The sequence below is a fragment of the Indicator indicator genome, chromosome 35, assembly GCF_027791375.1.
Source record: "Indicator indicator isolate 239-I01 chromosome 35, UM_Iind_1.1, whole genome shotgun sequence".
NCBI lineage: Eukaryota > Metazoa > Chordata > Aves > Piciformes > Indicatoridae > Indicator > Indicator indicator.
Window position 1 is genome coordinate 5,800,109 of NC_072044.1, and position 24,350 is coordinate 5,824,458.

A 24,350-nucleotide genomic window follows, 5' to 3' on the forward strand; every position below is an offset into this window, starting at 1 on the left:
CCCCTGGCTGCAGCCTCCCTTCAGGGAGTTGTGGAGAGCAATGAGGTCTGCCCTGAGCCTCCTCTTCTCCAGGCTGAACACCCCCAGCTCCCTCAGCCTCTGCTCACAGGGCTGTGCCCCAGACCCCTCCCCAGCCTTGTGCCCCTTCTCTGGACACCTTCCAGCATCTCAAACATCTTCCTTTAACTGAGGGGCCCAGAAGTGGACACAGCACTCAAGGTGTGGCCTGAGCAGTGCTGAGCACAGGGCACAATGCCCTCCCTGCTCCTGCTGGCCATACTGTTCCTGATCCAGGCCAGGCTGCCATTGGCCCTCTTGGGCACACTGCTGGCTCAAAGGAGCAGCAAAGCCTTGAGGTTACTCTTGATGGACCCCAGTCCATCCCACAACCCTGGCAGTCCCCAGACCAAGAGAGCAGGCTCTGGTGTGAGATCCAGAGGGTGCTCCACTTACCCCTTGCCCTCCTCCTGGCTCAGGGCAGGGTGGCCAAGCTTCTCCAGCCGCAGGGTCCTGGGTGAGGAGGGGGGGGAGGTCTCACATTTGATGGTGGTTTTGTCTTCTCGGCTCTCATCCCGAGCTGCAGGCGACTGAACATGCAGAGGAGCTATGAGGCTGGGCAGGCAGAGCCCAGCTCCATCCTTGCCCTGCTGCCTGCCTCTCTCTTGCTCCGTGGAGCCATGGTCAAAAGAGCCACCAGGGCCCTGAGGCTTTGCCACGCTCCAGAGTTGGCCTGAACTAGAGCTCTGGCAATGGCCTGAGATGCCCAAGCAGATGGGGAGGATGTGGCCCTTCTGGCCAAGATCCTGGGAAGAGGGAGAAGAGAGGATGCAGCCCCATGGCCCAGGTCAGGCTGTGGGGACAGAAGCTGCTGGCCCTCAGCAGAGGGCTCTGAGGAGCACGGATGGGAATGTCCTGGTGACCCTTGTCACCAGAGGGGACACACAACCTTTGAGGACCCAGGAGGCTTTCTGGACCTCCCCCACGTCCTGCCAGCCCCCCCAGGGCTGCCGTCTGGCACATCTCCGAGCACCTTCCGGGATCCCCACGATCCCTTGAGGTCCCAAGCTCCATCCCGGTGCCTGCTGCACCCTGACCTGGCAAGCACAAAGCCAGGAGCAGGCTGGAAAAGGGGCTTGGACCAAAAAACCAACGGGATGGGAGCCACTCACTAGCAGTTTCCTCCGGTGCTTCCTCAAGTCGCTGGGCTGATTGCAAGGGGGAAAGCGAGAGAGACACAGAAAGGGGGGCAGTTAATGGAGACCCCCCCCAGAGCAGGCCCGGGGCCAGGCGTGCCAGCCTGGGAGACAGCAGACACGGACACCCCGGCTCCACCTCGCCCTCCCTCGCACCGCTGCCGCAGCTCCCCGGCCCCGGCAGCCCTCCCCGCCCGGCCCCGTGCCCCGCGGGGGGCTGCTCACCAGCGTCATGATCCCCATGCGGTCCAGGTCCTGCGCGGCGCTGCGGGAGGTCAGCTTGGGGGTGGAGCGGCCGCTGAGCGGGGGGGACGAGCTGGCCAGGGACAGGGCGGTCAGCGAGGTGGGGATGGAAGCCCTCTTGCAGAGCTGGGTGAGGTTCAGCCCCTCCATGCTGCCGCTCGTCACCCGCGTCTCCAGCTCCTCCGCACGCAGCTCCGTCGACTCCTTCTCCTCCTGGATCATCCTGGGAGGGGGTGAAGCAGAGCCGGGGGTTGGCTCAGGGCTCCTGGCTCCCCAACTTTTCTGGGGAGGCATCTCAGGCTTTCCAGCCACAGGATCTCCCCACCCTGGGGAAATGCAGCCTGAGGGCTGTGACTCAAAGCCTCTGATCTGCAGAGGTGGCAGGCAGACCCCTCAGGATCCACAGCACCCCAGCTGAGACACAGAAGGAGGCCTTCTCCCATTCCTGGGGGTCCTTCCCTTCAAGTGTGGCCAGCAGATCCAAGGAGGTTCTCCTTCCCATCTACTGTGCCCTAGAATATTGCAGCCAGTTCTGGGCTTCCCAGTTCAGGAGGGACAGGGATCTGCTGGAGAGAGTCCAAGGGAGGGCTCCAAGGATGCTGAAGGGACCTGGAGTACTGCCTGGTGAGGAGAGGCTGAGAGCCCTGGGGGTGGTTAGTGTGGAGAGGAGAAGACTGAGAGGGATCTGATCAATGTCTATCAATAGCTGAGGGCTGGAAGGAAGGGGACAGGGACAGGCTCTGCTCAGTTGCACCCTGGGATAGGAGAAGAGACAATGGATGGAAACTGCAGCACAGGAGGTTCTACCTCAACATGAGGAGGAACTTCTGCACTGGGAGGGTCCCAGAGCCCTGGAGCAGGCTGCCCAGAGAGGTTGTGGAGTCTCCTTCTCTGGAGGCTTTCCAGCCCTGTCTGGATGTGTTCCTGTGTGACCTGTGCTGGATTCTGTGCTCCTGCTCTGGCAGGGGGTTGGACTCAGCGATCTCCAGAGGTCCCTTCCAACCCCTGACATCTGTGATCTGTGATCCTGTGACATGAGTGTGCCCTCCTGTGAGCCACCACTGCTGCATCTGAGATGCAGGGAGCCACATGCAGGAAGGACCAAGCCCTCTGGCTGGGTGTCTGGGAGCCCTTTCCCTGGCTGAAGCTGGCCCAAGCCTTCCACTTTAGGGCATCAGAGCCTCCTGCCACTGCCTGACAGTTTGTTGCCCCCCTGAAGCCCCTGCAGAGCAGGGCAGGGCTGGGTTTTGGCTGTGGTCAGTACCTGATCTCCTCATTGATGGCATCCAGCTGCTCCTGGAGCATCATGGCCAGCGTCTGGGCATCTGAGTGGCCACCAGGGGAGAGCACATCCATGGAGCTGAAGAGTGTCTCACGGTCATCCTCATCCATGTCAGAGATCTCAGGGTCGCTGTCGAAGGCGTGGGGCCCTGTGGCCAGGACACTGCCTGCCTGGGCCTGCTCCCAGTCCTGGAGGAACAGTGCCCACAGGTCCTACACTGCACCCTCATGTCTCCTAATGCCAAGCTGGAGACCCCCACACAAGGGCCACACCTCAGTTCTGCCCCATGGGCAGACATGTCCCTCCTCAGCAGGCACCAAAGGAAATTGCCCCAAGTCCCCACATCCAGGACATGGGAGAGAAGCAGGAGGAGACCCCAGCCCCAGGACACATGAGACCTGCAGGAGGAGACCCCAGCCCCAGGACACATGAGCCCAGCAGGAGGAGACCCCAACTCCAGGACACATGAGCCCAGCAGGAGGAGACCCCAACTCCAGGACATGTGAGACCAGCAGGCAAGGCAGGAGGAGACCCTAACTCCAGGACATGTGAGACCAGCAGGCAAGGCAGGAGGAGACCCTAACTCCAGGCCAAGTGGGACCAGGAGGTAAGGCAGGAGGAGAGCCCAGCTCCAGGACACATGAGCCCAGCAGGCAAGGCAGGAGGAGACCCCAACCCCAGACCAAGTGAGAACAGCAGGCAAACAGGGGGAGACCCCAACCCCAGGGCACATAAGAGCAGAAGGCAAACAGGGGGACACCCCAGCTCCAGGACACATGAGAGCAGCAGCAGGGCAGGAGGAGAGCCCAGCTGCCCCTGTGCCCATGGCCATGCCTTACCTTGGCTGGCTCCTCTCTGCGGGCAGCAAATCTTCCCTTCTGTGCCCGCGGCAGGCCGGGGGCTGCCCCGAAGGGCTCGGCAGGGGCATGCACCACGGTGCCCAGGGGGAAGCGCAGGTCTGTGGCACTGCCCATGTGGGACCTGGGGAGAAAGGCTCCCGTTGTGGAGGCTGCCTCATGCGAGCTTGGCCTCACCCCCAGGCTGCTCCCCTTGCGGCCCAGAGCTTGCTCAGCACAGAGGAGGAGGATGAGGCCACTGCAGGATGCCCACACCGGTGGTGCTGTCCTGCTCTGCATGAAATGATGTGAAACCAGGCTCTGGGCAAAGGTGCCCCACTGCCCCCACACTGGCACTGCAGATGCTGCAGGAAGCTCAGACCTGAGCCCTCCTCCCACTTTGCTGCAGAACCAGCCAGGTCTGGCCAAAAGTGTGCAGTGGGTCTGGGATGAAGCCATTGCAGAGGAGTCTCCTTCTGGCCTGGGATGAAGCCTTGGGCTGAGCAGTGTTCTTCTGGGCTTGGATGGAGCCATGGACTGAGCAGCCCCCTTCTGGACTTGAATGAAGCCATTGCTGAGCAGTCCCCTTCTGGCCTGGGATGAAGCCATTGCTGAGCAGTCCCCTTCTGGACTTGGATGAAGCCATTGCTGAGCAGTCCCCTTCTGGCCTGGGATGAAGCCATTGCTGAGCAGTCCCCTTCTGGGCTTGGGTGAAGCCATTGCTGAGCAGTTCCCTTCTGGGCTGGGATGAAGCCATTGCTGAGCAGTCCCCTTCTGGGCTTGGGTGAAGCCATTGCTGAGCAGTTCCCTTCTGGCCTGGGATGAAGCCATGGACTGAGCAGTTCCCTTCTGGCCTGGGATGAAGCCATTGCTGAGCAGTTCCCTTCTGGGCTGGGATGAAGCCATGGACTGAGCAGTTCCCTTCTGGCCTGGGATGAAGCCATTGCTGAGCAGTCCCCTTCTGGACTTGGGTGAAGCCATTGCTGAGCAGTCCCCTTCTGGGCTTGGATGAAGCCATTGCTGAGCAGTCCCCTTCTGGCCTGGGATGAAGCCATTGTTGAGCAGTCCCCTTCTGGGCTTGGGTGAAGCCATTGCTGAGCAGTTCCCTTCTGGGCTTGGGTGAAGCCATTGCTGAGCAGTTCCCTTCTGGGCTTGGGATGAAGCCATGGACTGAGCAGTTCCCTTCTGGGCTTGGATGAAGCCATTGCTGAGCAGTCCCCTTCTGGGCTTGGGTGAAGCCATTGCTGAGCAGTCCCCTTCTGGGCTTGGGTGAAGCCATTGCTGAGCAGTCCCCTTCTGTGCTTCCCTCCTGAGAACACCTCCCACCTCCCATCATGGCCTTGTGCCTCTTCTCCATCCCCATGGTACAGACCAGGAGCCACTCAGGGAGATTTTCTCCTCCTTTTTAGGTTTCCCTCAACGTTTTCATGAAGGTAAAAAACCCCAACCCTGCTGAACAAAATCCCATTGGATCTTCCAGGTGTGAGGACATGAGTTGAGATCTCCCAGCAGGAACAAGCTGGGACTTCATCCTCCTCCATGCTCAGGCTGGAGCTGAGGAGCAGGCACAGCTCAGGCAGAGCAATGCAGAGGCTGCTGCTGGACATGAGGCCACTTTTTGCCACTGGTGGCCCTTGCTGCTTGTCTCCACCTTGCCTGGTTGCTCCTCCTCACCCTGAAGACTCAGCCATGCAGCTGAGCAGGGTCACACTCCCCAGGTGCACTGTCAAAGCAGGAGGCTTTGATTTAGGATGCCCAAAGCAGTGGCCCAAGGCAGATCAATGGTTTCCTACCATGGTTAGCTCTGGTTGCCAGTGCAGACACAGTCCTGGGCTCCTCACCCCAGCATCCCACCAAGCCCAGGTGCAACCTCTAACACCAGCAGCTTGGCTTGGGGGCACTTTGGTGTTTGCAGAAGAAGGTACAGCCCAAGTTTGGGGAGAACTGAAGCTGTGGAGCCACTGACCAGCTGCTCCTGAGCTCAAAAGGAGCCTTAGGCAAAGGCTGAGGTTTCAGCTGAGGTTTCAGCTGAGGGATGATTCTGGCCCCTGTAACTCCAGCTTTCTGCTGATTTTTTTTCCTCTAAGAAATCACAACAAAATAACAAAAGGTCCTTCCTGCTCTTACAGACCCAGACACCTGCTCCAGGCACTCCTCTGGTGCTCAGCTGTCCTTCATCCTCACAAGCTCTTCTTCACTCTCCTCATTTCTTCTCTTCAGTACAGATATGAGGCCTTCAGGACTTCTCCCTTCTCTCCCACAGCTGCTGCCAGGTCTGAGACTGGTTCCACTGGCTCCTCTCCAGCTGCTGCAGCCTTCCCCAGAGGTGGATTTTCCCCACTGGTGCTTGCTCTCCTTGATCCTTTGCTGCCTCTTGCCCACCCCAAAGTGCTCAGGTGAAGATGTGGTCTCCAGGCAGGTGCAGCAGCAGGGTGGGGTGGGGACAGCTCATGCTGGCTTCCTCATTTTCTAACTCCCTGGTTTCTTGCAGCACTCATCCCTGATGGACTCACCTCTCCTCAGGATGCTCTGGGCTGGAAGCTCTCAGTCTCCCAGCTGACATCAAATGAAAGTGTGTGGGAAGACCATTGTAGAGAGGAAGGGAAAAACAGGGGGAGGTCATTCTCCTGTGCCTGCAACACTTCAAATCAGGCTCCTTCTCCTCCAGCAGCCCATCCCCAGAACATCAGCTCCATCCTTACCAGGCTGTCTGCCTCTCTTGCTCCATGGAGGCATGGCCAAAAGAGCCACCAGGGCCCTGGGGCTTTGTGCCACCTTTCCTGAGGGGGAGGGGTTTGGGTGAGCATCACCTCCCACAGCAAATTACACCCTGAGCCCTCTGTGCAGAAAAAGAACCAATGCCCAGTGGGGGTTTGCCCTTGGAAGAGCAGATTTGGGGCCATTCAGTTGGGCTGGGCCTGTGTCTCATCCCAGGACAGATTCTTGGCAGTGAGAGTGGGGAGACACTGGAACAAGCTGCCCAGGGATGCTGTGGCTGTCCCCTCCCTGGAGCTGTTCAAGGCCAGGCTGGATGAGTCCTGGAGCAACCTGGGCTGGTGGGAAGTGTCCCTGCCCATAGCAGGGGGCTTGGAACTGAATGACCCCTAAGGCCCCTTCCAACCCAGAGCATTCCATGACTCTGTGACTCTCTGCCCCATGCCTGGTGATGGCTGCAGCTCCATGCTGAGGCTGCTCAGGTGCCCTCTGCTCTCAGCAGCTGCATTTCCCTGTCCCTACCAAGTCCCCAGGCTGGGTGAAACCAGAAGCACCTGATGCAAGCACCACTTTGGAGCCCTGAAAGCCAGACAGGCTGCAAGCCATGGGTGTGGGCAGGCTGGCAGGGGGGTTGGCAGGAGGCTCTTACCTTGCATGGACACTCTCCACGAATGTCCCACTCCTGGTCTTGAGCTGCTCCACCTCCAGCCGGAGCTTGTCGATCTCATCAGAGAGCCGCCGCTGCTCGGGGGGGAGACAAGAGACAGCCAGGGCTTGGCTCTGCCCTGGGGAGCAGCCAGCTCTGGGGCAAGCCACAGCCTCTAAAGCATCACACCAGGGTTGTATTCCCTCAGAAAAAAAAATCCCCATCCCAGGGTCAAAGCACCTTGGACACACGGGATGAGAAACGTCTCATGCAGGAGAGGGGGGATGGTGGTGCTGGGGTGGTGCTGGGGTGGTGCTGGGCACAGGCCAGGCAGACACTGGCATGCTGCAAGAGATGCTGCTGGGAGATGGAGGAGGATTGGTCCCATCAGGATGCTCTGCTTTGGCTCCACAGAATCAGCCAGGTTGGAAGAGACCTCCAAGATCATTCAAGTGCAAACTGATCACCCAACCCTAACCACCCCAGCAGAGCATGGCTCCAAGTGCCTCAGCCAGGCTCTTCTTAAGCACCTCCAGGACATCAACCCCTCCCTGGGCAGCACAACCCAAGGGCAATTTCTCAGTCTCGGAAGAACTTCTTGCTAAGACCAAGCCTAAACCTAAACCTCCCCTGGGGCAGCTTGAGGCTGTGTCCTCTCCTCCTGTCACTGCTTGCCTGGGAGCAGAGCCCAACCCCCCCTGGCTGCAGCCTCCCTTCAGGGAGTTGTGGAGAGCAATGAGGTCTGCCCTGAGCCTCCTCTTCTCCAGGCTGAACACCCCCAGCTCCCTCAGCCTCTGCTCACAGGGCTGTGCCCCAGACCCCTCCCCAGCCTTGTGCCCCAGACCCCTCCACTGCCTTGTGCCCCAGACCCCTCCCCAGCCTTGTGCTCCAGACCCCTCCCCAGCCTTGTGCCCCAGACCCCTCCCCAGACCCCTCCCCAGCCTCATTGCCCTTCTCTGGACACCTTCCAGCATCTCAACATCTTTCTCAAACTGAGGAGCCCAGCACTGGACACAGCACTCAAGCTGTGGTCTAACCAGTGCTGAGCACAGGGCAGGATGAGTTCCCTGCTCCTGCTGCCCACACTGCTCCTGACCCAGGCCAGGATGCCATTGGCCTTCTTGCCCCCTTGGGTCACACTGGATGGTGACCTCATCCCTCCTGCTGCCAGCCCCATCCTGGTAGGGAGCTGGCACCAAGTGCTGCCCTGTGGAGATGTGAGGAGGGAGGCAGAGGGCAGGCAGGGGAGGTTGGGATCCATCAGGCAGGGCAGGATGCAGCCCTGAGGGCAGGCAGGCTGAGCTGGGGTGGGTAGCATGCAGGCAGCACCATGCAAGGCTCTGAGCTGAGCAGCCATGGCTAGGGAGAGCGAGCAGGGCCTGCACCTCCTCACCTGTGGCACAGCAAGATCCTGGGTGAAGGGAAAAGCAACCCCCAGCCATGCAGGGGCATAGTGCACACCCCAAAAGCTCCTCCTGCTTCAAAGAGCTGCAACCCTCAAGCTTCCCACCACAGGCCCAGGTGGACTTGTGGTGTAGACCCTACTGAGATGCTTTAGCTGAGAGCAGGGAAGGTGTGAAGACCTCCAGGGCCTTCTGCAAGGTGGGCATGGAACAGCCCCAGCCCTGGCTGGAGTCAGGGGGTTGAGAAAGCTTTGGGGGTGCAGGGGTCACAGCTGTCTGAGCAGCACTAAAGAGAAGTGGAGCAAACCCCCCTGGAGACACATGGGGGAAGCCACCTTGGCTTTGCTGCTGTCCCTGTTAGGGGTCAGGGATGGCTGAGTGTGACAGAAACATGGATGGGACTGAACATGCCTGGTGGGGAACCAAACTGGGGGGCTCCAGGGGGGTTAGTGGCAGCTTCCATCCAGCCTTGGGTCAGCCTGTGGCCTCCTGCTGCTGGGAGCTTTGGGATGCAAGCTCCTAAGAAACTAGGGGCATTTGAGGAGGTGCCAGCAGCCCTGGGCAGGGGTTAGGAGTGAGGAGGAGGAGTGAGCAGAGCAGGCTCCCTGCAGCAGCCTTTACCTTGTCATGCTGGTGCTCCTCGATCTGCTTTTGGGTATTTTCCAGCTCTTGTAACAAAGTGTTCTGTGCAAAACCAACCACCAGGGAAAAGGGAACAAAAACAGGAAAGAGAAAGAGACCACTCAGAAAGAAAAGGCCACAGGGCCTCTGCCAGGGATGGAACTGCTGCAGTGTGATGGACACCTGGTAGGACCCTGGCCATGGCTCCCTGCTCTGCTCCTCACCTGGCTGTGCACAGACTGCTCAGCTCTGCCAACCTCCTGCTCCACAAGCAGGGCTGCCACAGCCCAGCTCCTGCCCACACCATGGCCAGGGAGGACCAGGGGTGAGGAGAGGTTTGTTGGGCAGCCCTTGAAGGTTAGGAAAGGTGTTTGAGAGGAGATCAGCTGCTCCAGCACCTGGATCAAGGGCCAAATGTCTGAGTATCATGGAATGATGGAGTGCTTTGGGTGGGAAGGGACCTTCCAAGCTCCTCCAGTCCCACCCCCTGCAGTCCCCAGGGACAGCCCCAACCACAGCAGGTTGCTCACAGCCCCAAACAACCTGACCTGCAGTGGTGCCAGCCATGGGGCAGCTCTCACCTCTCTGGGCAGCCTGGGCCAGGCTCTCCCCACCCTCAGGGGCAAACATTTCTCCCTTCTCTCCACTCTCAATCTGCCTCTTTTAGTTCCAAACCATCCTCCCTTGTCCTGTCCCAACAGACCCTGCTCAAATCTCTATCCCCAGCTTCCTTCCAGGTCCCTTGGAGCACTGCAAGGCCATCAGAAGGTCTCCCTGGAGCCTTCTCCTCCCCAGGCTGCACAACCCCAACTCTCTCAGCCTGGCCTCCCAGCAGAGCCCTTCCAGCCCTGCCAGCATTGCTGTGGCCTCCTCTGGTCACACTCCAACAGGTCCATGACTTCTTGCACTTGCAGATCTAAGCTGGGGAACAGGCAGAAGATGTCTTTGCACCTGCCTGACCCAGTGCTCCACTCTGGGTCACATTTTTGCCCAAGGAAGACCTGGAGAGTCTCTCTGGGGGAACCATTGCCAGCAGCTGGCTGGGGAGCAGGTGATGTCCCTTTGGAAGGTGCCATTCCTGGGGTGGCAATTTGAACCCAGCCCCATGTGTTGGGTCCTGCTTTTTATCCAGAGCCATTCAGGCACCTGCTGAAGGCCTGGACACACTGGCACAGCTGGATCTGGCTGGGGGCAGCAGGCACAGAGCAGCAGGGAGGCAGATCCTGGAGGGACCAGCAGGGGGATGTGAGCCCTCCGTGCTCTGACTCCCAAAGGGGAGCTTAGTCCCTGCAGGAACCCCAGGAGAGGTGAACTGTGAAGGGCTGAGCTCCCACTGGCACTGCCAGGTCCATCCTCACCCCCACAGCTGAACTGGGGCAGCAGCAGCTCCAGCTGGCTCCGCAGAGGGGAGCTCAGCTCCAGGAGCAGCAGGGTGGGAGTTGGGAGGCTGCTCATGGACTCTGCCCTGGCTTGGAGGAGGCAAAACAGGCTGGGCCTGGGGGACTGAGAGGGGCTGAGGCAGAGTGTGGAGGTGATGGGCAGGGGTGAGGAGGAAGGCTGCATGGAGAGGGTGAAGGCTGTGTGGAGAGGGTGAAGGCTGCAGGGAGAGGGTGAAGGCTGCAGGGAGAGGGTGAAGGCTGCTTGGAGAGGGTGAAGGCTGAGTGGAGAGGGTGAAGGCTGAGTGGAGAGGGTGAAGGCTGCAGGGAGAGGGTGAAGGCTGCATGGAGAGGGTGAAGGCTGAGTGGAGAGGGTGAAGGCTGAGTGGAGAGGGTGAAGGCTGCAGGGAGAGGGTGAAGGCTGCAGGGAGAGGGTGAAGGCTGTGTGGAGAGGGTGAAGGCTGAGTGGAGAGGGTGAAGGCTGCAGGGAGAGGGTGAAGGCTGCAGGGAGAGGGTGAAGGCTGCAGGGAGAGGGTGAAGGCTGTGTGGAGAGGGTGAAGGCTGAGTGGAGAGGGTGAAGGCTGAGTGGAGAGGGTGAAGGCTGCAGGGAGAGGGTGAAGGCTGCATGGAGAGGGTGAAGGCTGAGTGGAGAGGGTGAAGGCTGAGTGGAGAGGGTGAAGGCTGCAGGGAGAGGGTGAAGGCTGAGTGGAGAGGGTGAAGGCTGAGTGGAGAGGGTGAAGGCTGCAGGGACAGGGTGAAGGCTGCAGGGACAGGGTGAAGGCTGAGTGGAGAGGGTGAAGGCTGAGTGGAGAGGGTGAAGGCTGCAGGGAGAGGGTGAAGGCTGAGTGGAGAGGGTGAAGGCTGAGTGGAGAGGGTGAAGGCTGCAGGGAGAGGGTGAAGGCTGCAGGGAGAGGGTGAAGGCTGAGTGGAGAGGGTGAAGGCTGCATGGAGAGGGTGAAGGCTGCAGGGAGAGGGTGAAGGCTGAGTGGAGAGGGTGAAGGCTGCATGGAGAGGGTGAAGGCTGAGTGGAGAGGGTGAAGGCTGCATGGAGAGGGTGAAGGCTGAGTGGAGAGGGTGAAGGCTGCAGGGAGAGGGTGAAGGCTGAGTGGAGAGGGTGAAGGCTGCAGGGAGAGGGTGAAGGCTGCAGGGAGAGGGTGAAGGCTGCAGGGAGAGGGTGAAGGCTGAGTGGAGAGGGTGAAGGCTGAGTGGAGAGGGTGAAGGCTGCAGGGAGAGGGTGAAGGCTGAGTGGAGAGGGTGAAGGCTGCAGGGAGAGGGTGAAGGCTGAGTGGAGAGGGTGAAGGCTGATTGGAGAGGGTGAAGGCTGAGTGGAGAGGGTGAAGGCTGAGTGGAGAGGGTGAAGGCTGCAGGGAGAGGGTGAAGGCTGAGTGGAGAGGGTGAAGGCTGCAGGGAGAGGGTGAAGGCTGAGTGGAGAGGGTGAAGGCTGCAGGGAGAGGGTGAAGGCTGAGTGGAGAGGGTGAAGGCTGCAGGGAGAGGGTGAAGGCTGCTTGGAGAGGGTGAAGGCTGCAGGGAGAGGGTGAAGGCTGTGTGGAGAGGGTGAAGGCTGCAGGGAGAGGGTGAAGGCTGCATGGAGAGGGTGAAGGCTGCATGGAGAGGGTGAAGGCTGCAGGGAGAGGGTGAAGGCTGAGTGGAGAGGGTGAAGGCTGCAGGGAGAGGGTGAAGGCTGAGTGGAGAGGGTGAAGGCTGAGTGGAGAGGGTGAAGGCTGCAGGGAGAGGGTGAAGGCTGCATGGAGAGGGTGAAGGCTGCATGGAGAGGGTGAAGGCTGAGTGGAGAGGGTGAAGGCTGCAGGGAGAGGGTGAAGGCTGTGTGGAGAGGGTGAAGGCTGCAGGGAGAGGGTGAAGGCTGTGTGGAGAGGGTGAAGGCTGCAGGGAGAGGGTGAAGGCTGCAGGGAGAGGGTGAAGGCTGTGTGGAGAGGGTGAAGGCTGCAGGGAGAGGGTGAAGGCTGCTTGGAGAGGGTGAAGGCTGAGTGGAGAGGGTGAAGGCTGCAGGGAGAGGGTGAAGGCTGTGTGGAGAGGGTGAAGGCTGCAGGGAGAGGGTGAAGGCTGCTTGGAGAGGGTGAAGGCTGAGTGGAGAGGGTGAAGGCTGCAGGGAGAGGGTGAAGGCTGCATGGAGAGGGTGAAGGCTGCTTGGAGAGGGTGAAGGCTGTGTGGAGAGGGTGAAGGCTGAGTGGAGAGGGTGAAGGCTGCAGGGAGAGGGTGAAGGCTGCTTGGAGAGGGTGAAGGCTGAGTGGAGAGGGTGAAGGCTGAGTGGAGAGGGTGAAGGCTGCAGGGAGAGGGTGAAGGCTGCTTGGAGAGGGTGAAGGCTGCAGGGAGAGGGTGAAGGCTGCAGGGAGAGGGTGAAGGCTGAGTGGAGAGGGTGAAGGCTGCAGGGAGAGGGTGAAGGCTGAGTGGAGAGGGTGAAGGCTGCAGGGAGAGGTGGCTTGGAGAGGGTGAAGGCTGCAGGGAGAGGGTGAAGGCTGCTTGGAGAGGGTGAAGGCTGAGTGGAGAGGGTGAAGGCTGCAGGGAGAGGGTGAAGGCTGCTTGGAGAGGGTGAAGGCTGCAGGGAGAGGGTGAAGGCTGCAGGGAGAGGGTGAAGGCTGCTTGGAGAGGGTGAAGGCTGCAGGGAGAGGGTGAAGGCTGCAGGGAGAGGGTGAAGGCTGCTTGGACAGGGTGAAGGCTGCAGGGAGAGGGTGAAGGCTGCTTGGAGAGGGTGAACGCTGCAGGGAGAGGGTGAAGGCTGAGTGGAGAGGGTGAAGGCTGCTTGGACAGGGTGAAGGCTGCAGGGAGAGGGTGAAGGCTGAGTGGAGAGGGTGAAGGCTGCTTGGACAGGGTGAAGGCTGCAGGGAGAGGGTGAAGGCTGCATTCTCCCCTGCAGGATGCAGCAGGGTTTGCTCTGAGGACTGAGTGCAGGCTGCAGTTGAGGCTATGCTGGAGGAGACACAGGGCAGCAAGGGAATGGAGCAGGCCAAATCCTGCTGCTGGAGGTGGAAGGTGGAGAGTGAGTCTTTGTGGGTGAGGGCTGGCTGGAGGCAGGGGTGCTCCCACCAGCCCCAGCACCCAGCTGGCATCCTGCAGGTGGACATTTCTCCAGCCCTGCACAGGCACTTCCAACCCCCTGTGCTGCAGCTGCCTGAGGCTCCGTGCTGGGGTGGGCTGCAGACCCCTCGACCCTCCTGGGCAGCCCCACAGAGGAGCCCCTGCCCTCCAGGCACTACCTTCTCCTCCAAGGCTGCCATCCTCTCCTTGAGGTGCAGCTGCAGCCTCTCGTTGGACTCGCTCAGCAGCCTGTCCACGGTGTCTGACAGCCTCTTGTTGTGCTCCTCGTTCATCTTCTCCCTCTGGCGAGCCTGCAAGGCACACAGCACAGCCATGGCAGGGCAGGGAGCCTGCTCCTCCTGCCCCCGGGCCTCAGGGACCTCCTCCCATCCTCTGCCTGCTGCTGGTGGCAGAGCTGACCCAGCAGGCTCGGGTTTTGGGGATGAATCATACAAATGTGGAATTGTTTTGGTTAGAAAAGAGCTTTCAGGTCGTGGAGTCCAAGCCTTAAGCCAAGCACTGCCAGGGCACCACTGAACCACAGCTCCAGGGCTTGGAAACCCCTCCAGGGATGGGGAATCCACCACTGCCCTGGGCAGCCTGGGCCAGGCCTGGACAGGTCTCCAGGGGAAGAAATTGTTCCTTTCCTGGTGAAACTTCAGGCTGTTTCTTCTCATCCTGTCACTTGTTCACTCCTCCAGCAAAGAAATTTTTCCTCCTCTCCAACCTAACCCTCCCCTGGCACAATTTCAGGCCATTTCCTCTCCTTCCATCACCTGACACTGGGGAGCAGAGCCCAACCCCCACCTGGCTCCAGCCTCCTCTCAGGAGCTGCAGAGAGCAATGAGGTCTCCCTCAGCCTCCTCTTCTCCAGGCTGCACACCCCCAGCTCCCTCAGCTGCTCCTCCCCAGCCCTCTTCTCCAGACCCTTCCCCAGCTCTGTTGCCCTTCTCTGGCCCTGCTCCAGCCTCTCAATGTCCTTCTGGGAGTGAGGAGCCCAAAACTGAACCCAGGACTCAAGCTGTGGCCTCCCCAGTGCCCAGCCCAGGGGCACAATCCCTGCCCTGCTCCTGCTGCCCACACCATTGCTGCTCCAGGCCAGGCTGCTGGTGCCCTTCTTGCCCACCTGGGCACCCCCTGCCTCATCTCCAGCTGCTGTCACCCAGCACCCCCAGGTCCTTTTCTGCTGGGCAGTTTCCATCCACTCTGCCCCAAGCCTGGATCCTTCCTGGGGTTGTTGTGACCCAAGAGCAGGACTCAGCCCTTGGCCTTGTTGATCCTCATCCCACTGCCCTCATCCCATGGATCCAGCCTGGCCAGGTGCCCCTGCAGAGCCTCCAAGCCTCCAGCAGCTCAACACTGCTGCCTACCTTGGTGTCATCATCGAACTGACTGAGGGGTGGCCTTGATGCCCTCACCCAGATCTTTGATGAAGTTACCAAACAGAAGTGGCCTCAGCACTGAGCCCTGAGCACCAATCAGACCTTCCACTGGGGCTCTGCTGGGCTCTGCCATTCCTCAGCCAAGGATGAGCAGGGGGGAAGCAGCACCCACAGGGGTCCTGCCTGCCCTTAAAGAAAGCTTCTCCTGTGCACCTAGAGTCCTAGAATGGCTCAGGTTGGAAGGGACCTCAGAGGTCATCTACTCCACCCCCCTGGCATAGGCAGGGACACCTCTCAACTCCCCCACTGTGATGGTTTTCAACCCACCACACCCAGGTTGCCCAAGGCTTCATCCAACCTGCCCTTGAGCACCCCCAAGGGAGGAGGCCTCCACAACCTCCCTGGGCAAGCTGCCAGGGGCAGCCCCAGTGGGACACATCCCAGCCCCCCAAGGCTGCCAGTTCTCTGGATCTGCAAACATCTCTCTGCCCTGGGCAAATACACCCAGGAGCTTCCACAGGGACACTGCTGCAGTGCCACCTGGGCAGCTCCAGCAAAGGGCATCACAGCCTCCTGCATGGACAGCCCAGCCCCTGCCTGAGGAGCTCAGCAGGGACTGTGTCCTGTCACCTATCAGCACATCCCTGACTCTTTGAGGGGCAGCACCTCTTGCTGCCAGCACCCATGGCTCCCATCCTGCTGCTGATCCAGGCTCAGGGGACAAGCTGCTGGAGCCTCTCCCTCTGCCCTGCATTTGGGGTCCCAGCTTGCCCCAGGAGGTGATGCTGGGAGAGGAGTGGCTGTGGTGTGCTTCCCTTCTGGGAAGGAGGAAAGAGAGTCACAAGCTCCTGGGTGATTCTAGTGGGAGGGGTCCTGGATGGGAAAGGATTAACCAGGATCCTCTTCCCATGCTGCTTCCCTTCTGGGAAGGAGGAAATCCCAGCAGGGAGTGTCACAAGCTCCTGGGTGACTCTAGTTTGAGGGGTCCTGGATGGGAAAGGATTAACCAGGATCATCTTCCCACCCTGCCTTCTGGGGCAGCAGCAAACCCAGCAGCAAGCCTGGACATGAGGAAAAAGGGAGGTCAGGCTGCCCAGGGAGCTGGGGGAGGGGTTTCAAAGCTGTGTAGATGTGGTGCTTGGGGATGTGGCTTGGTAGAGTAGTGGTTGGACTTGATGGTCTGGAAGGTCTTTTCCAACCTAAATGATTCCCTGATTCATGGTGTGCCCACCAAGGCAGAGTCAAGGCTGGATGAGGACCTGCCAGGGCTCCCCCATCCATGCTGAGCAGCACTTACCCTGGCCAGCTCCTGGTTCTTCTCCTCCAGCTGGCTCTCCAGCTGCCTCAGGTGCTCCTCGATGCTCCCATGCCTCTCTTCTGCCTGGGAAAAGCAGAGCAGCCCTCTGGGGTGGTGTTCCCCAAAACCATGAGCACCTCCAGGATCCCTCCCTCCATCCCCACATCCTTCCCCAGGACACAGCAACCTCTCCTCTGCCTGCCCCCTGCCATGCCTCACTGGGTGCTGTGGGCCCAAAGCAAGGTGATGGAGATGGAGCTGCTCTGAGAGGGACCTGGAACCTGTTCCAGCACCTGGCATGGGCAAGGCTGTCCCTGTCCACATCTCCCTCCTGCAACCTCCAGCCTGGGTCCTTCCTCCTCCTCCTCACCCCAGAATGGTGCCAACAAAAGCTGAAGGTCACTCAGAGTGGCAGAGCCACCTCTGGAAGAAAGGTGCTGAGGGAAGGGAGCAAACACCATGAGTGCAGGGTCCCTGCAGAGGGAGCTTCATGAACATTGTCCCTGCAGGGTGGGGGATGCAGAGGGAGCTTCATGAACATTGTCCCTGCAGGGTGGGGGATGCAGAGGGAGCTTCAGGAACATTGTCCCTGCAGGGTGGGGGATGCAGAGGGAGCTTCAGGAACATTGTCCCTGCAGGGTGGGGGATGCAGAGGGAGCTTCAGGAACATTGTCCCTGCAGGGTGGGGGATGCAGAGGGAGCTTCATGAACATTGTCCCTGCAGGGTGGGGGATGCAGAGGGAGCTTCATGAACATTGTCCCTGCAGGGTGGGGGATGCAGAGGGAGCTTCAGGAACATTGTCCCTGCAGGGTGGGGGATGCAGAGGGAGCTTCATGAACATTGTCCCTGCAGGGTGGGGGATGCAGAGGGAGCTTCATGAACATTGTCCCTGCAGGGTCAGGGATGCAGAGGGAGCTTCATGAACATTGTCCCTGCAGGGTGGGGGATGCAGAGGGAGCTTCATGAACATTGTCCCTGCAGGGTCAGGGATGCAGAGGGAGCTTCATGAACATTGTCCCTGCAGGGTGGGGGATGCAGAGGGAGCTTCAGGAACATTGTCCCTGCAGGGTGGGGGATGCAGAGGGAGCTTCAGGAACATTGTCCCTGCAGGGTGGGGGATGCAGAGGGAGCTTCAGGAACATTGTCCCTGCAGGGTGGGGGATGCAGAGGGAGCTTCATGAACATTGTCCCTGCAGGGTGGGGGATGCAGAGGGAGCTTCAGGAACATTGTCCCTGCAGGGTGGGGGATGCAGAGGGAGCTTCAGGAACATTGTCCCTGCAGGGTGGGGGATGCAGAGGGAGCTTCATGAACATTGTCCCTGCAGGGTCAGGGATGCAGAGGGAGCTTCATGAACATTGTCCCTGCAGGGTGGGGGATGCAGAGGGAGCTTCAGGAACATTGTCCCTGCAGGGTGGGGGATGCAGAGGGAGCTTCAGGAACATTGTCCCTGCAGGGTGGGGGATGCAGAGGGAGCTTCAGGAACATTGTCCCTGCAGGGTGGGGGATGCAGAGGGAGCTTCAGGAACATTGTCCCTGCAGGGTGGGGGATGCAGAGGGAGCTTCAGGAACATTGTCCCTGCAGGGTGGGGGATGCAGAGGGAGCTTCAGGAACATTGTCCCTGCAGGGTCAGGGATGCAGAGGGAGCTTCAGGAACATTGTCCCTGCAGGGTGGGGGATGCAGAGGGAGCTTCATGAACATTGTCCCTGCAGGGTGGGGGATGCAGAGGGAGCTTCATGAACATTGTCCCTGCAGGGTCAGGGATGCAGAGGGAGCTTCATGAACATTGTCCCTGCAGGGTGGGGGATGCAGAGGGAGCTTCAGGAACATTGTCCCTGCAGGGTCAGGGATGCAGAGGGAGCTTCATGAACATTGTCCCTGCAGGGTGGGGGATGCAGAGGGAGCTTCATGAACATTGTCCCTGCAGGGTCAGGGATGCAGAGGGAGCTTCATGAACATTGTCCCTGCAGGGTGGGGGATGCAGAGGGAGCTTCAGGAACATTGTCCCTGCAGGGTCAGGGATGCAGAGGGAGCTTCATGAACATTGTCCCTGCAGGGTCAGGGATGCAGAGGGAGCTTCAGGAACATTGTCCCTGCAGGGTGGGGGATGCAGAGAAACGCAGAGCCTAGAGGCTGGGCAGGAGAGCAGGGTGGCTTGGGCCTGCCAGGGGCTCCATTGCTGCAGGGTGGGTGGCCAGACCTGCCTCTCCCCCTGCCTCCTGCCCCCCGTGGTGGCCCTGGTGCCCCAGGCTTGCCTTGGTGAGGGCAGCGATGCGCTGGGCCAGCTCCGCCTCCACCTCGGGCAGGGTCTCCGCCTTGCGCATCGTCTGCTGCAGCTTCTGCTCCGCCAGCTCCAGCAGCTCCTGCAGGTGCCTGGCCTTCTCCTCACACTGTGGGACAGGGGCACAGCACCACAGAAGTAATGTTAGGGGCTGGAAGGGACCTCCAAACATCATCCAGTCCAACCCCCCTGCCAGAGCAGGGGCACCCAGGGCAGGGCACACAGGGACACATCCAGGTGGGGTTGGAACAGCTCCAGAGAGGGAAACTCCACAACCCCACCCCGGGCAGCCTGCTCCAGGCTCTGTCCCCCTCACAGGGAAAATTGTCAGGGTTGGAAGGGACCTCAAGGCTCAGCCAGTCCCAACCCCCCTGCCATGGGCAGGGACACCTCACACCACAGCAAGTTGCTCACAGCCACCTCCAGCCTGACTGCAAACACCTCCAGGGATGAGGCTTCCACCACCTCCCTGGGCAACCTGTGCCAGGCTCTCACCACCCTCATGGGGAAGAATTTCTTCCTAACATCCAGTCTGACTCTACTCATTTCTAGTTTTGTTCCATCCCCCCCAGTCCTATCACTCCCTGACACTCTCAAAAGTCCCTCCCTAGTTTTCCTGGAGCCCCCTTCAGATCCTGCAAGGCCACCAGAAGGTCTCCTGGGAGCCTTCTCCTCCCCAGGCTGCACAACCCCAACTCTCTCAGCCTGGCTCCCAGCAGAGGGCTCCAGCCCTGCCAGCATTGCTGTGGCCTCCTCTGGTCACACTCCAACAGGTCCATGACTTCTTGCACTTGCAGATCTAAGCTGGGGAACAGGCAGAAGATGTCTTTGCACCTGCCTGACCCAGTGCTCCACCCTGGGAGGTGCTGGCAGCCAGGCAGCACCATTTTTGCCCTCAGAACACCTGGAGAGTCTCTCTGGGGGAGCCATTGCCAGCAGCTGGTGATGTCCCTTTGGAAGGTGCCATCCCTGGGGTGGCAATTTGAACCCAGCCCCATGTGTTGGGTCCTGCTTTTTATCCAGAGCCACTCAGGCACCTGCTGAAGGCCTGGACACACTGGCACAGCTGGATCTGGCTGGGGGCAGCAGGCACAGAGCAGCAGGGAGGCAGATCCTGGAGGGACCAGCAGGGGGATGTGAGCAGAGCAGCTCCAGCCCTCTGCTCATCCTCATGGCCTTTCTCTGGACACCTTCCAGCACCTCCAGATCCTTCCTGGAACAGAGGGTCCAGAACTGGACACAGAGCTCCAGGTGTGGTCTCAGCAGAGTGGACCAGAGGAGGACAATCCCCTCCTGTTTCCATGGAACTTCCTATGCCTCAAAATCCACCACTGCCCCTTGAGCTGGCATTGGGCACCACCTAGCAGAGCCTGGCTCCAGCCTCTGGGCACTCCCCCTGCACAGCTTTACAAACATGAATGAGGAAAGCAGCCTGGCATGGGGCTTGCCCTCCTGCCCCAGGCACCCTGTCCCTCCCAGGCCTGCAGGGGTGGGGGGCAAAGGCTGGGTGCAGGGCACAGGCTGGGTGCTGGGCACAGGCTGGGTGCAGGCACAGGCTGGGTGCCCGGCACAGGCTGGGTGCTAGGCACAGGCTGGGTGCAGGGCACAGGCTGGGTGCTGGGCACAGGCTGGGTGCAGGGCACAGGCTGGGTGCTGGGCTCAGGCTGGGTGCAGGCACAGGCTGGGTGCAGGGCACAGGCTGGGTGCAAGGGCACAGGCTGGGTGCAAGGGCACAGGCTGGGTGGTGGGCACAGGCTGGGTGCAGGGCTCAGGCTGGGTGCAAGGGCACAGGCTGGGTGGTGGGCACAGGCTGGGTGCAGGCACAGGCTGGGTGCAGGGCTCAGGCTGGGTGCTGGGCACAGGCTGGGTGCAGGCACAGGCTGGGTGCAGGCACAGGCTGGGTGCTGGGCTCAGGCTGGGTGCTGGGCACAGGCTGGGTGGTGGTCACAGGCTGGGTGCAGGCACAGGCTGGGTGCAGGCACAGGCTGGGTGCTGGGCTCAGGCTGGGTGCTGGCACAGGCTGGGTGGTGGTCACAGGCTGGGTGCAGGCACAGGCTGGGTGCTGGGCACAGGCTGGGTGGTGGTCACAGGCCGGGTGCAGGCACAGGCTGGGTGCAGGGCTCAGGCTGGGTGCTGGCACAGGCTGGGTGGTGGTCACAGGCTGGGTGCAGGCACAGGCTGGGTGCTGGCACAGGCTGGGTGCAGGCACAGGCTGGGTGCTGGGCACAGGCTGGGTGCAGGCACAGGCTGGGTGTGGGGGGCACAGGCTGGGTGCCCCTGGCGGCGGTACCTGGCGGTGCAGGGACTCCTTGGTCGCCAGCTCACTCTCCAGCTTGTCGTTGAGGTCATGGATGGAGGTGGCCTCCCTCTGGGCTGCCAGGTAACGTTTCTCCAGCGTGGTGATCCTCTCCTCCATGTCCTCCTTCTGAGCCAGGGCCTGCCAAGAGATGGGGCTGGCAGTCACAGCTGGGCATGAGGGTGTCACAGCCTGGCATGGGGGTGCCACAGCCTGGCATGGGGTGTCACAGCCTGGCATGAGGGTGTCACAGCCTGGCATGGGGGGGTCAGGCTGGGGATAACAGGGCTGGGCACACAGCTCCTGCAAGCCTGGCACAGCCCCAGCTCCAGCTCCAGGCATGCAGTGGGAGCCCTGCTTCAGGAGGGGCTGAGGGCCAGCAGAGTGGGAGAGGGAGAGAGGAAGAGCCAGGCAGCCACAGAAAGTCCTTCCAGCAGGGACACAGCTCAGGGCCCTGGAGCTGCAGCACTCCTGGGGAGCTCAGTGTCTGCTTCCAACCCCAGGGAGGTCCTGCTGATGGACTTGGGTGAGGGACAGGGAGAGGGACAGTGAGAGGGGAGAGTGAGAGGGGAGAGTGAGAGGGGAGAGTGAGAGGGGGCAGAGAGAGGGACAGTGAGAGGGGCAGTGACAGGAGGCAGTGAGAGGGGCAGTGAGAGGGGCAGTGGGGGGGCAGTGAGAGGGGCAGTGAGGGGGCAGTGAGGGGGCAGTGAGAGGGCAGTGTGGGGCAGTGAGAGAGTCAGTGAGAGGGTCAGTGAGAGGGGCAGTGAGAAGGGCAGTGTGGGGCAGTGAGAGGGGCAGTGTGTGGGGCAGTGAGAGGGGGCAGTGAGAGGGGCAATGAGAGGGGCAGTGAGAGGGGGCAGTGGGGGGGCAGTGAGAGGGGGCAGTGAGAGGGGCAGTGAGAGGGGCAGTGGGGGGCAGTGAGAGGGGCAGTGAGAGGGGCAGTGAGAGGGGCAGTGAGAGGGGCAGTGGAGGGGCAGTGGAGGGCAGTGGGGGCAGTGGTGGGGCAGTGAGAGGGGGCAGTGAGAGGGGCAGTGGAGGGGCAGTGAGAGGGGCAGTGGGGGCAGTGGAGGGGCAGTGGAGGGCAGTGGAGGGCAGTGGAGGGGCAGTGAGAGGGGCAGTGAGAGGGGCAGTGGAGGGGCAGTGAGAGGGGCAGTGAGAGGGGCAGTGGAGGGGCAGTGGGGGCAGTGAGAGGGGCAGTGGGGGCAGTGGAGGGGCAGTGAGAGGGGCAGTGGGGGGCAGTGAGAGGGGCAGTGGGGGGCAGTGAGAGGGGCAGTGAGAGGGGCAGTGAGAGGGGCAGTGGGGGGCAGTGAGAGGGGCAGTGGGAGGCAGTGAGAGGGGCAGTGAGAGGGGCAGTGGAGGGGCAGTGGAGGGGCAGTGGAGGGCAGTGGAGGGGCAGTGAGAGGGGCAGTGGGGGGCAGTGAGAGGGCAGTGGGGAGGCAGTGAGAGGGGCAGTGAGAGGGGCAGTGAGAGGGGCAGTGGGGGCAGTGAGAGGGGCAGTGAGAGGGGCAGTGGGGGGGCAGTGAGAGGGGCAGTGAGAGGGGCAGTGAGAGGGCAGTGGGGGGCAGTGAGAGGGGCAGTGGGGAGGCAGTGAGAGGGGCAGTGGGGGGGCAGTGAGAGGGGCAGTGAGAGGGGCAGTGAGAGGGGCAGTGGGGGGCAGTGGGGGGCAGTGAGGGGCAGTGGGGGGCAGTGAGAGGGGCAGTGGGGGCAGTGTGGGGGCAGTGAGAGGGGCAGTGGGGGCAGTGGGGGGCAGTGGGGGGCAGTGAGGGCAGGGGGCAGTGGGGGGCAGTGGAGGGCAGGGGGGCAGTGGGGGCAGTGAGAGGGGCAGTGGGGGGCAGTGAGAGGGGCAGTGGGGGGCAGTGGGGGGCAGTGAGAGGGGCAGTGGGGGGCAGTGGGGGCAGTGGGGGGCAGTGAGAGGGGCAGTGGGGGGCAGTGTGGGGGCAGTGAGAGGGGCAGTGGGGGGCAGTGGGGGGGCAGTGGGGGGCAGTGAGGGCAGGGGGCAGTGGGGGGCAGTGAGGGGCAGTGGGGGCAGTGAGAGGGGCAGTGGGGGGCAGTGAGGGCAGGGGGCAGTGTGGGGGCAGTGAGGGCAGGGGGCAGTGGGGGCAGTGAGGGGGCAGTGGGGGGCAGTGAGGGGCAGTGGGGGCAGTGGGGCAGTGAGGGGCAGTGGGGGGGCAGTGAGAGGGGCAGTGGGGGGCAGTGTGGGGGCAGTGAGAGGGGCAGTGGGGGGCAGTGAGAGGGCAGTGGGGGCAGTGTGGGGCAGTGAGAGGGGCAGTGGGGGCAGTGTGGGGCAGTGAGGGGGCAGTGGGGGGCAGTGAGGGGGCAGTGGGGGGCAGTGAGAGGGGCAGTGGGGGGCAGTGTGGGGGCAGTGAGAGGGGCAGTGGGGGGCAGTGAGGGGCAGTGAGGGGCAGTGGGGGGCAGTGTGGGGGCAGTGAGAGGGGCAGTGGGGGGGCAGTGGGGGGCAGTGGGGGGCAGTGAGAGGGGCAGTGGGGGGCAGTGTGGGGGCAGTGAGAGGGGCAGTGGGGGGGCAGTGGGGGGGCAGTGGGGGGGCAGTGAGGGGCAGTGGGGGGCAGTGTGGGGGCAGTGAGGGGGCAGTGGGGGGCAGTGAGAGGGGCAGTGGGGGGGCAGTGAGAGGGGCAGTGGGGGGCAGTGTGTGGGGCAGTGAGAGGGGCAGTGAGAGGGGCAGTGGGGGGCAGTGTGTGGGGCAGTGAGAGGGGCAGTGGGGGGGCAGTGGGGGGGCAGTGGGGGGGCAGTGAGAGGGGCAGTGGGGGGCAGTGAGAGGGGCAGTGGGGGGGCAGTGGGGGGGGCAGTGGGGGGCAGTGGGGGGCAGTGAGAGGGGCAGTGGGGGGCAGTGGGGGGCAGTGAGAGGGGCAGTGTGTGGGGCAGTGAGAGGGGCAGTGGGGGGGCAGTGGGGGGGCAGTGGGGGGCAGTGCCTCACCTCTCGGAGGTCTCTCTGGTACTTGCTGCTCATCTCCTCCGACTTGAGCAGATCCTTCCTGGCAGTGCCCAGGTCCTCCTCCAGCTCGGCCACGCTGGCAGCCAGGGCAGAGATTCGCTCCTTGGCCTGCACCACTTCGAAGTTCTGCTTCTCCAGGAGCTCCTGCAGCTCCACCACCCTCCCTGCCTCATCCTCCGGGTGCACAGAGCCGTTGGAGAGCCTCTGCAAGGCAGCAGAGAAGGAGGTGGCTCCCGGGCTGCCCCCCAGGCACAGGCTGGCACTGCTGGACGGGGGGGATCCTGGCCCTGCAGGGACCATGGGTGGTGGGGAGCGAGGCCATGGGGCTCTGGGACAGCCTGAGAACAGCCTCCACCAGCCAGGGATGTGGCTTCTCACAGGCACCATGGAACAGGGCTGGAGAGCCCCTAGGAGCAGGAGGGTAAGTTCCCCTCCCCTCAGAAACGGTCTGGACCCACCACGAAGGGCTTAGCCCAGAGGGTTTGACCCTTGGGAGAGGGAAAAACATTATCTGCACCCTGGAGCCAGCAGCAAGGGGGTAGGAGGAACACCAGGCAGGGTGAGCATGGTCAGGGCAGAGGTTTCTGGGCTCTCACCTTCCAGGGAAGCTTCTGTGCTGCCTCCTTGGGCTCCCTCTCGTCCCTGTCCCCTGCCGGGACCTCCCGTGTGGCACCCTGCTGCAGAACGGCCACCTGCATGCCAAGGCAGCTCCATGAGTGCCAGGAACGGCTGAGGGAGCAGAGGAGAGCAGCAGGGCCAGCCAGGGGGCAAGTCAGCCCCGGGGCACTCAAGGCC

At 62.0% G+C, this 24,350-nt stretch overlaps 1 protein-coding gene across 1 annotated transcript in view; it reads right to left on the reverse strand.

The window, feature by feature from the left end:
- PPFIA4 (PTPRF interacting protein alpha 4) overlaps positions 1-24,350 on the reverse strand; it is a 63,282-nt gene that overhangs the window by 24,959 nt on the left and 13,973 nt on the right. Inside the window, exons 5-17 of the mRNA XM_054395968.1 lie at positions 24,152-24,247; positions 23,538-23,759; positions 20,600-20,746; positions 18,284-18,418; positions 16,028-16,111; positions 13,528-13,659; positions 8,940-9,002; positions 6,919-7,010; positions 3,558-3,699; positions 2,701-2,906; positions 1,419-1,659; positions 1,170-1,205; positions 454-587 (exon numbers count right to left, since the gene is read on the reverse strand). Coding sequence (XP_054251943.1) covers positions 454-587; positions 1,170-1,205; positions 1,419-1,659; positions 2,701-2,906; positions 3,558-3,699; positions 6,919-7,010; positions 8,940-9,002; positions 13,528-13,659; positions 16,028-16,111; positions 18,284-18,418; positions 20,600-20,746; positions 23,538-23,759; positions 24,152-24,247 — 1,730 coding nt within the window. The remainder of the gene's footprint in view (positions 1-453; positions 588-1,169; positions 1,206-1,418; positions 1,660-2,700; positions 2,907-3,557; positions 3,700-6,918; positions 7,011-8,939; positions 9,003-13,527; positions 13,660-16,027; positions 16,112-18,283; positions 18,419-20,599; positions 20,747-23,537; positions 23,760-24,151; positions 24,248-24,350) is intronic.